At 33.1% G+C, this 16,009-nt stretch overlaps 1 protein-coding gene across 6 annotated transcripts; it reads right to left on the bottom strand.

Annotated features, from left to right (window-relative positions):
• Nucleotides 1-2,441: 2,441 nt before the first annotated feature.
• Nucleotides 2,442-11,381, bottom strand: LOC111410109 (chromatin-remodeling complex subunit ies6). 6 transcript variants are annotated; one of them, XM_023040310.1, is made up of 4 exons: nt 11,273-11,380; nt 10,103-10,292; nt 8,974-9,041; nt 2,442-2,839 (listed from the first exon to the last, which is right to left on the bottom strand). In XM_023040310.1, the coding sequence occupies exons 2-4, from the start codon at nt 10,290-10,292 to the stop codon at nt 2,708-2,710; spliced, it is 390 nt and encodes a 129-aa protein (XP_022896078.1). In that variant the 5' UTR covers nt 11,273-11,380; the 3' UTR covers nt 2,442-2,707. The 6 variants fall into 6 exon arrangements, with proteins under 6 accessions (XP_022896078.1, XP_022896080.1, XP_022896079.1 ...); XM_023040312.1 differs by having other exon boundaries at nt 10,121-10,292; nt 11,273-11,379; XM_023040311.1 differs by having other exon boundaries at nt 11,205-11,347.
• Between the last annotated feature and the right edge of the window lie 4,628 nt (nt 11,382-16,009).

The following is a 16,009-nucleotide window of genomic DNA, read 5'->3' as shown; positions in this document are numbered from 1 at the left end:
AATGATACATGTTTTGGCCCACACTACTTCATTTGCACCCTTTCTACATATATTAATAGGACTCTATGGACATTGTTTTGGGTACACCAATTACATTGAGCACTCATTCTCCTCTTACAATTCTCTCCTTTCTATTTTTATAGTATTTTCATCAATTTCCTTTGTAGAGGAGAAATTCTGTCAAAAGTTCACCGGTTTCTTATGGTTTGAAATGCTGCTACCACAAGTTGTGAATCCATTGTATCTTGTGAAACGAGTGTCATTCACCGTGAGTATTGTAACGGGGCAATTTGTCTTAAGAAAAGAGATAATGTCTCGTCTTGGATTATTCTCTATTTTCTACTCTTCCTTAATTCTTGTTTTGCGTAATTGCTTACCACATTTATATATACCGAAACTTTGTCTAAATTTCCGTTCATATGAATTGTGTTTTGATCACGCTCCTTTGGGTTAAAACTAGTCGAACAAATATATCAAAAATCAGCCCTTACATAGCCCGTTTCTATAAGTTGGCTCCAGCAGATTGTAAGCGATGGAAGTTGTGACAGAACACCGAAGGCACGTTATTGTTTTTGGGGTGGGGAGGAAATTAGGGTTCAATTGGGAGGATCCAGTTAGAAAAGACAACGTCAAATAGAAAGATCTAATATTCATATTGGGTTTCAATTGGGCTTGGGCTCGAAAGGGATTATGGATTTAATAATGCTATTCATAATGAACAATTACTATAATCATCCTATGTGATGAGTGATTAAATATATGTCACATATGATGACTACAATAGTCGCCTACTATGAATAGTATTACTCTTATCAATTTGGGGTTCCAATTGGGTATGTGTTTAGGGGCTTGGCATTTAAGCAGCTAGTTTAAGAGACACGACTACTTAATAAAAAATTCACATTACATACCTTAAAAATGGATATGAGCTGTAGCCCAATCCAACCCCCAAATTAATCGCTGCTTAAGCCGATATGTTAAAATAAACATTATTGGATATTCATAAGAAGGAAAAAGAAGTTAAAATCTAGTTCGTTGTCCTACATACTACTATGGCTACGAAACATGTTCTTTAAGTACGTCACAAGAATGCACTAGCTTTAATCGTCATTATATTAATCTATTATCCCATTGATACGAATTGCAGCTAAGTATCAGAATGAAGGAAAATTAGGTGAGGCAATTGCAGAAGCAATTCAAAGGAAAATTGTCAAGAGGGGGAATCTTTTATTACTACCAAGATCCGTTTTTGCAAAGAAAAGAGCATTTTCTAAAATATATTCTTGTGTGTTTTGAGAATCTGCAGCAAGCATGCTTATTGTTTATTAATTCATAGTCCCTCGCAGCTCGAGGTCTGCATAGACACTTTGAAGAAGCTACGCTGAGATTATCTAGTTCTGTATCTCGTTCACTTCCCTGTACCCACAAAACTTGTCAGTAGATCAAGGTCGGCTGCGTGAATTCCTTTTTGTAACTACATGAGCACGTTCAAGAAATATATCTGAGCATCTTCTCTCCCATTTGGCAAAACTGCCAGTCTTGGGGGGAAAGATGGTGAACTCAATGTTGACACTAACATATCATCGGAAACAACTTAGCGCGATGTGGAGGATCTTGTTTCCGAAGGATTGGTTTGCAACATTGGAATTAGGTAGACAAATATGTACTTACACTGTTTGGTCTTGTCAAATACTGTAAATATTGTATTGAAATAGATTCTACCGAAAAGGTGATCTGTAGCCAACATTAAAATGTTTGTATTTATGTCATGTTTGGATGATCCAATTCTCAAAGTAAGTCATTTCACTTCCTCAATTTTTCTGTGAATAATGCCATTTGTAGGGTTATTGTCACATTCTCCAATAAACTAAAATGCATTTGCCACTGACCCACTGTCACATAGACTGCTTTCCATAGGTGGAGCTTAAGATAGCATTACTCTTTTTCTTTTGCAAGGAAATATGTATTGTGAATAACCTTTCAATGAATGAATCCCGCACCAGGATTTGGCTGAAAAATATAGGAGTGTGGCACAGATCAATATTCAGAGAGATGCCCCCAGACATCAAAACCTGAGAGATTGTCCAAGAATTTTCAGGCATTCGACTTTGAGCTCACGAAAGAGGGCATGGAGCCAAAAACAAGTCTGGATGATATCATCGGACCAACACAGCTGGAAAGTTTTGGTACACAGATATATATCACTAAATAGCCTGGCTTTTATAGATCGAAACTTAGTAATTTAGGCTGGTATTTGTGTTTGAGGTTGGGCGATGCACAGGCCTGGATGTTCAAGTTCCATTAGATATCCATCTTCGAATTGATTGAGATGAGAAGCATAGAATCCTCGGCAAAATCGAACAATTTATAGTATGATTACTCTTTATGTTGGCAACAAACGAGCAGCAAAACCCCATTTGATCAATTTCAATTTACAAGTCTTAAAATAACTGAATAACGCATTAATCAAGCACGAAATCCATTATTTATACCTTTAAACTTGTTAAAAACCTACATATTTTATAATGGAGTGACATAAAGCACAAAGAACCTTGGTATGATGTAAGTTCTGATTCGCTAATGCAGGAAAGTTGACATCTTGTGGTAAAAGTACCCAATATGAAAAGTATATCTTGTCTCTCTTGAGTAGAGTTTAACTAGCCAAAATGAAACAAATGACCAACTTGCAATCTCGAATCATGAACAGCTACCTCAGCACAACAGCAGCATTTCTGAGAGCCAAATACCGTTGTACATAATCATTAGGAAGCGATCTTATCATCTTGAATACCTCAGCATTGGCATAACGGAGTTTGGTCCTTGGATCTAAGTAAGGTGCCTGCATGGAATTGAAAAGTTCATAAATTGAATTGACAGAGAGAGAACTTCTCGAAGCAGTATTTCAGCAATGGAATTCAGAAAATAATCAGACAAGGACAAAGAGCCAACGCATACAAACTTATAGAAAGCTCGAGCCAGCTACAAAGGTTAACTTCAATGGATTTCTTCAGTATTCAAGTCAGGGCTCTTTAAAAGTATAGATTCTCAGGCCCTCAAACCTAACTTGGTTTGGAGGTCATAGCTATTTCTTTGAAAATTGGCATCAAACTAAAATAGCTGGAGTAAACTAGTGAGTGAAAGTAGGAATCTAAATTAGAATTACTAGACTGGGGATTCCAGATAACCATATAAATATGAATTCTTATGCAGCACAGGAAAATTATCCACAAAATTACACAAAGGATTCCATTAGTGTGCCTTTCTAATGATTCATCGTATTCCGTCATTACAATGATTTATTAACTTGCTTTAAACTCTTACACTGGACTTCTTATGTGGACACTGTTGCCACAAGATCACATCTCATTGGCAATGCAGGTTCAACGTATGCAACGATGAGGATTCTTTCTCATAGGAGGGACACAAATGAGTTCTAGTCCAGAAAAGAAGTTTCTTATGCTATCGTATAACTGTGACTCAAAATCAAACCCTCAAGCCTGTCTCAGTATTGTAGATTAACGTGACTGATAATTTTTTTCTTATATTTGTCATCTTTTGTGATTATATCTGTAACACCATTCAGATTGCGATCTTTCAACTTCCTTTCGCTGAATTAGTAATTGAGTCGATTTTTAGATGAAAAAAGGTAAGTTCATCATCCATTCTTTTTTAATAAATGTCATAAACTAAACCTCAGTTTATTAAATTCACAAGTCTATACTTTCTTTGATCCAATAGTGTATCCAAACTAATTTAAATAAGTATCACAACTAGTCAACATCCAGCAAATGAAATCCACAACACACAACGTCAAGACAAGCTGATCAGTTAGTATGTTTTAGTGCTAGTTGACCTTCCTGCTTTACTAAAAATTAAATTCTTTCAAGTTAAAGACATGTTTGTGCAGATACATTCATTTATCCGTATCTTAGACCTAAAACAATCAAGCTAGCTCCAATCTGGAACTCATTCTCCTCAAGATTAAAAGAAGACCACCAAAAAAAGCACTAAGCATTTAGAATTGGGATATTTACAAAATATACCCATATAGGGGTGATGCGGACATCCATTTACTATTTATTTTCTATTTGGACTATTAGTTATATTCTATTTGGATTATTATTTATATTTCTGTTATTGGGCTTGTTTAGCGGGTTTGGCCCAAGCCCTTCTCTTTAGAGTTTTTGTTTTGTTATTTATTTCTGTTTTGTTGCGTATTTGAGACAGTTGATGAATTTGATTAAATTATAAAGTTGGCTTGCAGCCGTTTTCCTCTCATCTTCCCCGCCTCCGTTCTTCTTCTTCTCTCCCCTTCCCCCTCTCTTCTTGTTATAGTTATTGAATCATTCACCCTGCATTAAAATGGTATCAGAGCCAAAACTTGGGTAATTTTTCATCCACAATCCAAAACTTTCTTCCTGTCTTCTTCCCAAAAACTTGTGGAACAACACAAACAAAAAAAATTGTCATGAAGCAGCAGTTTTCTTGTTCAATTTCCTTTCTAATTGATTAGGCAAAAAAAAAAAAAAAGGTCACTGTTCACAGGTACTGTTCACATCCGGAATTTCAATTTTTTTTTATAGATTTTTCAGCAGTTTCACATAAAAAAAAAAAAAAATCGTTACTGTTCACGGATACTGTTCACACCCGAAATTTTTTTTTTTAATTTATCGTTTTCTGCAGTTCCAAAAAAAAAAAAAAGAAGAAGAGAAGAGAAGAAACATCTTTTCTATTATTTACAGATACATATTTTATTTTGGTTGATCTGGCATGACTATTTCGACGAACGAAAGGGAAGTTCTTGCTTTTATTTATTGTTGGTTTATATTACTGTTTCATTTTGAAATTGCATTAATTAAATTTTTGTGCTGCTGCTGCTCTATTTTTATTTAAACTCACGTAATTGGATCCATTGACCTCGTTATATCTCACTTTAACCTGCTTAATTTACGTAATTAGGTTTTGACTAGTATTTGACTATTGCTTTATTATTTTACATATACCAGCAGTACTAGCTTGTTGTATATAATTTTAGTCCCAAATTTTAAATTTAAAAAAAAAAAAGGCTCAAATTTTCATTTTCCATTACTTGCACTTTTTATTCGTTGATCTCTCTATTGCATGTCATTAAGTTGCTATTACAGTGCATGTAGTTACATATTGGTCATCTTGTCACTTCTAGCTCTAGTACCTTAAACATGAACCCCTCACAATTCGATGCACTCAACCAACAAATAGCGGCTATTCAAACTTAAATGACCGCTACTCTTGAAGAGAGTAAGACCCTATCTATTAGTTTGAAAAATTTTAAACACATCCCTCATTCGATTGATGTTGATAATTCTAAGGTGTCCCATAATAGACAACATCGTCGACAAGGTAATCAAAAATACTTTCGATCCGATCATAAGGATAGGATAGAAATAGGGATCAGATTCGTGAGCGAGAACGAGATAATTTTGAAATTCTTACTCAATGGAATGCCCTTAAACAAGGAAATCAATTAGTGACTGAGTATATCGCGCAATTTGAGGAATTTCGAACCAAATGTCATTTAACTGAGGATGAGAGCACGACTTTGAGTAGGTTTAGCCAAGGTCTAAGAGATGATCTTAAGCGCGAGCTTTTCCTTCGAAGTGTCACTACTCTTGATCACGCTTACTCTTTAACTCGAGATTATGACTTGATTATTAGTACTCCATATGAAAAGCGTGGTCATCGTCGCTCACCCATCTCATTAGTGTCGCCTCATTATAAGTCTATCATAAAACCATCTTCGTCTAATGTTCCTCCTATTTGAAAAAATAATTGTAAAGATCGTGATAGTCCAAGATCTTCTTTTCCATGTAGAAAGCATATTGACAATCATCATTCGGTGTCATTGACTCCAATTCCTCCCGTTAAGTCCCTTCTAGGATCTCCCCTGTTTGATATTCCTCCAATTTTGAAAAATAAGGGTAAAATTTTTTATAATCATCATTTGGTTTCATTGGCTCCACCTCCTCCCGTTAAATCCCTTCTAGGACCTCCTCCTTCTAATGGTTCTCCAATCTTGGAAAATCAGGGTAGAATTTCTGAAACTCCAAGGTCTTCTTCTTACTTGTTGTGCGTCAACTGTAAAGATTTTGGTCACATTTCTTCTAAATGTCCTAATCGAACCTTAGTCATGAAAGAACGTAATAGAGGAGCCGTTAGAAGATCTAGTCTATGAACCTAAACTTGAAGATTTTGATGACTTGGATGATAGTGAGGACACTTCCTTAGGTGGAATCCAGACTCTTCTCGAGACTTTGAATACTATACCCCTTATCTTCTACAATTCTCGATCACATGTTATATGGCATACCCTTACCCAAGTTAAAGAGCTGAATGATGTCACCAGTCACTCTTGGAAAATCCAGTCGCCTGTGGTTAACACTAAGTCAAAAGTATCCACCACTGACCAACCTCAAATTGATGGTCAAAACAAAAGTGCTAACCAAAATCCTGACAATTTATTACAGTCTCTAGTCCAGAAAAATTTTGAGAATTGGGACTTGATCCCTCCAACTGTTCAAATTGCATATAACGATCCTGTGAACTGCTCTTTAGGTCTAAAACCCTTTGAAGTTATTCTTGGTTGTGAACCTTTGAAACCTCTAAACCTTATTCTCATGCACCCACATGCTTGTGTGTCTATGTCAGTTGAGGTAGCTGTATCACATTTTCATAGCTTGCATATTGAGATCAATAAACAATTTGAAGTAAGTAAAGCATTATATAAACCTCAAGTTGATTGGCATAAACAATACTTTGAATTTAATATTGGGGATTATGTTATATTGCAAGCGCGTGTAATGCCAGTCTTTTTAAAATTTCAAAGCATGTTGGTCAAAATACCTATGTCAATGACCTTTTATCACATTATGACCACCACCCTATTTTATTTGTTATGGACTTCGATGCTTACAACGACAATTTTAGCCCCTCTGATGACCCGTTTCTACTCCCACATGAGAATTCCCACACTGAATCTTTTGCCATGTCTGCTTCAATCCCACCTATCACAGCACACAAAAATAAAATTGATGTTATTTTGGATGAACAGCTTGTGTTGACAAATGATAGAGAGATTCGGTACTTTCTTGTTCGTTGGATAGATCGACTTGATTCTGACGGTACATGGATTCCCAAAGAGAGACTTCAACGGCGTGAGCCAAATTCATTGGAACTTTATAAGAGTCGGCAAAATTCTCATTCGCCTAAGTTATCTTGGTCAGCTCATGTTTTTGCGGGTAATTTGCAATTGGCATTGTCATCAATTTTGGAATTTCGATATTTGTTTCATCAGAAAGATCGTCCCCCATGGCATGACTTGGAGCCTTTAGCATCAAATTCATTGCAACATTTTGATTTATCCACTCGACAGGGTCGAGTTTTTCTCCCACCCCGGAAGAGTTAATGCGGACATCCATTTACTATTTATTTTCTTCCATTTACTATTTATTTTCTATTTGGACTATTATTTATATTCTATTTGGATTATTATTTATATTTCTGTTATTGGGCTTGTTTAGCGGGTTTGGCCCAAGCCCTTCTCTTTAGAATTTTTGTTTTGTTATTTATTTCTGTTTTGTTGCGTATTTGAGACAGTTGATGAATTTGATTAAATTATAAAGTTGACTTGCAGCCGTCTTCCTCTCTTCTTCCCCGCCTCTATTCTTCTTCTTCTCTCCCCTTCCCCCATCTCTTCTTGTTATAGTTATTGAATCATTCACCTTGCATCAAGGGGACTATTTAAAGTTTTTGTACAGTCTTCCTAAAATTTACAAATTACATAATCAATAATATCTCAGTCAAAAATTTAAAAATTTACTGAGATGCCATTATAAATTACTCGAATTGACCAAAATACCACTAATTGAAAATAACATCCTATATAAAACATGTAACACTTTGCATGCCATTTTTAAAATTTCTTTAACCCCTATTGGAAATGAATCCACAATGACATTTATTGCAAAAATGACAAATCCCTGCAAGTCTGGAAGTTTCTTGCATCAGTTGAAAATGACAAATATTTAAACAACATACAAAGCCCTGTTGAGTCTTAAAAACCACACCAACAGATACGTAAATGTGGAAAAAAAAAAAAGAATAAATAACCATTAACCTTTAAAAAAAAAAAATTTATTGGCCTTTCAATGCCACTTATGTGCTTCCTTTTTTTGGCTAAAATATGTGTTTATTTGTAAATATTGAGAATTAACATAATAGCATAAACTGAAAATCACCAAAACGCAGGGTATACATTTGGATCTTCAATTTCAAATGTTAGAAATTTGCTCTTTAGAAAAGACGGACAAAAATGAAAGAGCAATGTGAAGTAGAAAGGGGTTAACAGTTAAACCTTTTTTATTCCCTGAACGTACATATGTGTGTGGGTGTGGGTGTCTGAAAAAAAAAATAATAAATAAATAAATAATAAAAAAATCAATATGCTTTATTCTAGAAAAACCAAACACCAACTATTTTGATCCACAACTTTAACAGATTTTGAGGGATATAGCGTTTGGTTTTCAGTTGACAGAAGAAATATGCATTGCTCCTGTGTCTATTTGAAGAGGAAAAATTGGTAGAGAGAGAGAAGTAATGGGTTCATAATTCACATGTTAAGAGATGAAAGGAACAATGAATTAGGGGTTTCTAAAGATTTCTCTGGAGAAACCATCATAACTGAATTTTAACACTCATGGGTATTTAATTATTTTACAGGTTCTGTTAATATTGACTACCCGTTAGTCATGGTCTATGTAACTACTGAAAAGTTGATATGTAATTTTGTAAATGTTTACACTTTATACTATTCTGTAAATTTCCGTCTATAATATGTCCAGAAACACACCAACATAACAGCAGTTACATTATACCAGCTCCTCGTGTTTAAATTCGGAGAACAGTCAACAATAAACATATAGTGAAATTGAAGGATACCTTGAATCCGGTTATATCACAAATTCTTTTGCATGGTTGCATAGATGGTGGAGACTCAATGTTGACATCTGCAAATAAAAGCAAATGGGTGTGATGTGCCTAAAATAATTAAGTAAAAATAAATAGGATTTTAAGCAAAAAGCAGAATATTGATGCATACTCTAATATTTCATTTTGGCATCTGGAGGTGAGGCTGATATAGTTGACTCCACGGGATACTCTAAAGGGTAAATAATAATATTTTGTGCAACCTAAATCAAGAACACTGATTTCGATCTCATCTCTTACCTGGTCTTTTCCTACCTCTTCTGCATCAGTGTTACCTTTTGAAGTTCGAAGTATCATGGCTTTTGAAAACAAAGGTCAAGGTTAACATGACTCGTCTTGTCCTACCTTTCTTTGTATTAGTGTTATCATTTGAAGTTTGAAGTAGCATGGCTGTTGAAAACCAAGGTCAGGTTAACATGACTCATCTCTAATGGCTCATTACATTTTTACAAATATTGAGGAAAACGTTGAGGTTCTACATCTGCCATGACATAAGATCTGTGGTGCATCTCCACAAACAACAGAATAAACAATTTCAGGACTACATTTCATCAAAGATGTTCATGTTCTTGTTGAAGAAATTTGAGAACACCTTCTGGTATGCTATCAAAATTTCTCCTCAAATCTCTCCAGTTACCCAGATTTGGTCCCCCAAGACAATGAATGAAAGAGAAGTAATATTTAGTAACCCCATTGTTTTCACCTCTATCCACTTAGCCAACAATTTCATTCTTTCAGTTCAACACAAGATATGTTCTACTGATTTGGTTACAAAAACAAGAACTTTTGTAGGCCAAAACTCACTTTTGTAATTACTTTGCGTTATCAATCATTTTAACTAAATACATTCTAGTATTCTACTAAACATATTCCCGGGTGCAAAAGTTCTATGTAGGCTAATCTACTATAAAACAGTGTCTTCGTTTTGTATCTGTAACATGCCAACAAATAAAGCCTAGGATTGATATTTAGTTAACCTTCCAATGCATCTAAGTAATGTGCAATTAATATATACACAGTCAATTAGCTACATCTAGACAACATCAGATGTTCAACAAATACAATTGCACATATGTCTCACATTTAAGGTAGAACTCACAATTTGGTTCATTGGGTGGGTAGTTTTGGTAATTCTCGGCTTGAATGATCTGCTTGAGATGCTTCCACCTCACTCTTGCCTGCCCCTTTGGGTACTTCTCATACATCTGAACCTTCTTAAATTTCATGTGAGTGGGCAACACTAGCTCGGCTTCCACCACTTCTGGCTCCATCTGAAAAAGATAGCTCATAATCAAGATAAATTTGTATCGTACAATCTCAATGTCTACTAGGTTATCATTCATCAGCACCTCAACTTTAATCCTGATTTCACTTTAGAGATGATGAACAATCTTATAGGTTCTCAAATATACGTGCAGTCATACAAGTGCGACTAAACATCGTTATCATCTCAAGATATATATAAATTTCCAAAAAGCAATCATATTAACATTTGCTCAATTAAAAAAATAAAAGCACAGAGTTGGCAGTTTAGCATTCAACTAAATCACGAACACAGGTGAAAGGACCAGCCTCAATCCAGAATTGCACAAATTTAAAATGGGGGGAAAAAGAAGCTATCCAATTTAACAAATGCCATGAAATTATCCCCCAAACTTTGCTAATCTGCTCCAGTTGGCTTGTCAAGTTGAAGTTTCCTAAATTTGTTATAATTAATCCACTTGCTGTACTTTGAAGGAAACCTAGACTAAATTTTAAATTTAAAAAAAAAAAAAATGTAGTTCCGTGTTCTTTAAAGTGCAATTTTAAACAATCTGTAAATTTTCTAAAACATATGCTCTCAAATATGACTATACCAATTATACCAATGTCAATTTATAGATTTACAGCTTATTGCCCCCGAGAAAGCAAGTATAACTCATTCTGAAAAGTAAAATATTGACAACCCAATTAAACTAGATGTGAAGTAAAATTAAAAGGCGGTAACTTTGGAGTATTCTAATGTTTCTCATGATATGGGGTTTTTGATCTACTCGCATTATCATGAATTACAAAACAGAATCATACTATCCAACCAAGCAAGAAAACCATATACCAATTGAAATCATTCAATTAGAGAACAAAACAAATAATCCAACAAATTAACCGGCCAAAAATTAAAGAAAATATCAAATAGAATCTACCTTGCATGCGAGAGCTTAAAGCATGAAAAGGAAGCAAAGAATGGCTAAGCAAAAGAGATGAAGATTACCGCAGAAGAGGAAGCGACTCGGTCGAACCTCCTATTCTCTGGTCGATGGGGTCTCGTGCCCTTTGGGAATTAAAATTAGATTTATTTTTTTAAAGATTTTGATAAAATTGATAAAATGTTGGTTAAAAAATTGCTAATTTATACAGCACTTTTTGGATCCCGAATATTTTTAAAATGCATTTTTCTTTATCTCATTTTTAACCACACATTCTTTAATAAACTAATATTATACTCAAATACAAAAATTTTCATATTTTCAACTACATATTCTCCATCAAAATACTATTCTAAAATGTATTTTTGAAGAATAATGGGTCTCAAACAGTCAAACATGCCCTTTGTGTGATAAAATTAATTATTGACTTGATTTAGATTAAAATATGAATTTTAATTTTTCCCAAACATGGCATATATATCCACACTATTTTTATATGCCGGTGGGGATTAAAATTATATTTTTAATATATTTTGATAAAAATTGATAAAATATATAATTGATAAGTTGTAGATCTCATAAAATATATTGTTAAAATTAATTGTTGATTTTAATTTAAATTAAAATCCGAATTGTAATTTTCATCAAACATAAGCTATCTGACACTAAATCCATCCCTAGTATAGTTTTAGAAATTTAAAAACACTTTACTCATTTCCATTACGGCCCGTCTGGGAGTTTTTTTTTTCACCAATTTTAGATGGCTTCGTTTATTAGACATTATAAAAATTGGTGTTTGTTAGTTTTTCTAGGCCTTGGTTTTGGATGTTTTAAAAACCATCTAAAATCGGTGTATGACCCGTTTGACAAGGCTTTTGAAAAGTCAAAAAGAGCTTTTGAAATTCAAAAGGTGCTTTTGGACCTATTTGACTAATTTTATAAAAGTGTTTCTGAAAAGTCGAGAAACACTTAAAAATTAACCAAGATTCAAAACCAATCACCAAAAAATAGAAATGTCTTGTGCAGAAAATACAAAAATCAACACGAGGATTTTTCGCCCATAACCCCAGAGGTTCGACGTCCACTTCTAACGCATAATCCCCTGTTGAGCATCCACCATGAATGAATAAAGCTCGGTTGCACTATAAAACTAAAAACTGACAACAATAATTTACAATATGTTTCAGAAATTACAAAAGATCAAGTCACAGAGACTTATCTTTAAAATGAACCACAAATCAGAACACTCTTCACCAAGAACTCGAAGGAGATCACTCAAATCATCTCCAAATGCCTACTGCTCACACAAATCACTCAGATTCTTATACAAAAACACATAGAACAATACAACAGTATATCAATTTAGAGTATTACAGGTTCTTCCCTTCAATTTGAGTACTGGAACACTCAGGAATCACAAACCCTAATCACGAAGAATGAGGAATTCTCACAGAGAAGAAAGAGCTAAGAGACGAATAGCAAACCCAAAAAATCTCTCTTACAGTCAAAACATCACAATAAGAATATAAAGGCAGAAGTCTCCAAAACATAATCAGACGGTCACCAAAATGCCATGCGTCACAATTCAGCTAAAGGCCTCCACTAAAAGAAGTGCAAATTTGGGAAAAAACGCTTTCTTCCCAATGGCTTAACAATCTCCACCTTTTTTCCAATATTCTTGGTAATAATGCAACCACGAGCTTTACCAGCTATTTATAATGTCATTTGCTTCATGTACATGTATGATCAATGAAAAAAATCAACAAATAATATCTTGAAACAATTTTGAAACTTATTTGCAGGTATCACTTTTGTTCCCATATCAGATAGATTGTGTAAAGTGGCAATATTACCAATCTTAAGTAATCATTTTGAGATAACATCTCTTATAAAGTGGTATTTGACATCAATATGTTTAGTTCTACAATGAAACATGAGATTCTTACTTAAATGAATTGCACTCTGATTATCAGAATATAAGGTTAAATTAGTGTTCACAAAACCAAGTTCATTTAACAGCCTATTCAACTAGATGCCTTCTTTGATAGCATTAGTTGCTGCAATGTATTCTGCCTCAGTGGAGGATAGAGCAACAATTTTTTTGTTATTGAGATTTCCATCTTATTACAGTGCCACACAAAGTAAAGAAATAAGATGAGGTTGATCTCCTATAATCTCTATCTTCAGTAAAATCAGAGTCTATATAAACCTTTAGAATTATCCACTCCTTATTCATTTTAAACATTAAGCCTAACTGGACGATCCCTTTAAGTATTTCATTAACCATTTCAATGCTTCCCAGTGACTTTCACCGGGATTTCCCATGAATCTACTCAAAATACTAATGTTATAAGCTAAATCAGGTCTGGTGCAGATCATCAAGTACATAACAGAACCAATAGTATTAGCATAAGGAATCTTAGACATTCTATCAAGTTCATCTTTAGTTTTAAGACAAGAATTATATATGAGTTTAAAATATTAGCAAGGGGTAAAGACACAGGTTTACAATCAAACATGTTAAACCTTTTTAGAATTTTGTTGACTTAAACAGAGAATCAGATTCTTCATTTCTAATAATCTACATAGCAAGAATTTTCTTAGCAGGACCAAGATTCTTCATGTTAAATTATGATCTTAGTTTGTGTTTGATATCATCAATTTCTGACTTACTGGCACTAGCAAGAAGCATGTCATCAACATAAAGTACCAAATAAAGAGAGTTTTTACCTCCATTTCCTTTACAATAGAGACAAGTATCATAATTGTTTCTATTAAAACCAAGTTTCAAGACTAATGAATAAAATCTTTTGTAGTATTGTCTTGGAGCTTGTTTAAGCCATATAATGATTTTTTTCAACAAACAGTAGTTTTATTAGGATATCTTAATAGCTATTTTTACATCTAGTTAATCAAGTTTTTTACTTAAATTATACAACTAAAGAAATAATGCATCTGATAGTTGTATATTAAACTACTAGGAAAAAATTCATCATAATCCACACCTTCTTTCTATGTGAAAACCCTTGACAACAAGTCTAGCTTTATATCTAACGTTATTATTGCCCTTTTCCCCTTCCTTTAGTTTGTAAATTCATTTACAATCAACTAGTATTTATCCTTTCGTTCCATGTTTTATTTTTGTATAAGGATGTCATTTCTTCTTCCATGGCAACTAACCACTTTTTAGAAGGGTGTATTCAATTGAGACTTTTAATATTTTTTGAGATTTAAAAAATTTAGGAGTAATCAATGTAGACTTTTTGTGACTTTCTAAAAGTATTGATATATTCAATTGAGACTTTTATAAATTTTGAAAAAGTCTCTAAAAGTCACGGTGTATTCAATTAAGACTTTTATAGATTTTTAAAAAGTTTCTAAAAGTTACAGTATATTCAATTGTGACTTTTTAGAAGTCTCTATAACTCTTACGATATTCAAATTTTAATGACTTTTAAAGACTTTTATAAAAGTAGAAAGTACTCATATCAAATTTTAAAATTTGTCTCTTATTAATCATGAGATTTGGGAGATTTTCACAAAAAAAATAAATAAAAAAATTCAATCTGTCTTTCCTTTTTCCTTCAACAAACATTAGAGGTATATTTATGTTTTTCCATTGATTATATTTATTTCTATTTATCTTTCTCTCTCTTATTGTTTATCTTTATATTCTACAAAAAAATTAAATTGGATTCTTGTAACTTTTTTTCTTTTTTCGTTCTTTTTTTAAAAAAAACATCTATTTTTCATTAAATTATAAAATTATATCTAAAAAATTTTATAATTAAATTTAAATATATTAATTTTTATTTTTTTAAAAGTATATTATATTAATAATATTGAATATTAAAATTATTGTTTATCATATATATGTATAATTTTGATCATTATTTATTTAATTAATGTCTTAAATTTTTATTCTTTAATTTTTTTTAATTATATGGGAAGAAGAATGGGAACGAAAAGGAGAATTTTGGGAACAACACCTCGTATATGAGAATTTCACATCATTGTACTAGATCCACTTGAATTCTATTTCAAATAAAAGTCTTTAAAAGCTTTTCGAATTCTACAAAAGTCTATAAAAAATTTAAAATGAAAGTCCATAGAAGTCTATAATAGATTTCCACTAATTTCATACAAATCTATAAAAAAAATTCATAAAATCCACAGAAGTCGTCACTTAAAAAAAGTCCATCAAAATTTTCAAAAGTCCCAATTGAATACACCCTCCTTAGAGTCTTTAGATTTTAAAGCTTCATGATAAGAACATGGTTCAAATTCAATTTCTTCCTGGTATGTAAATAAAGACACAAAGTCATCATTATTAAATCTAGCAAGGGGATCTAATTTGTCTTCTCTCTCTATTTCTAGTAAGCTGGTATTCTTTAGGTGGTGAAACTGTGTTATCATATTGTTCAAGTTCTGCCAATTTAGTATCAGTGTCATTTAGACCAACTTCAGTATTTGGAGTTTCTAAGGGAATGGTATAGGTACTGTCCAGCTTAATAGGCTTCACATGAATTTGGACATTACTGTCAGTTAAATTTCCTTTCTTTCCTTTTAAACAAGGCATACAAGTCTTATTAAATACCACATCTCTCCTAATGATAACCCTATAACCCTTTTCCCCATAAACCCAGAGCTTGTACCCCTTTATATTCTCAGCATAGCCTAAAAATACATACTTAAGTGATTTAGGATCAAGTTTCCCTATGTTTTGATGAGTAAATGCTGCACAACCGAAAGTTTTTAGATAAGAGTAAACAATAGGCCTTTGTGTCCACACAGATTCAAGC

Source organism: Olea europaea, chromosome 15 (assembly GCF_002742605.1).
Source record: "Olea europaea var. sylvestris chromosome 15, O_europaea_v1, whole genome shotgun sequence".
In the NCBI taxonomy this organism is placed as follows: Eukaryota; Viridiplantae; Streptophyta; class Magnoliopsida; order Lamiales; family Oleaceae; genus Olea; species Olea europaea.
Note: the sequence above shows the minus strand (reverse complement) of the source record. Positions and strands in the feature narration are given on the sequence as shown.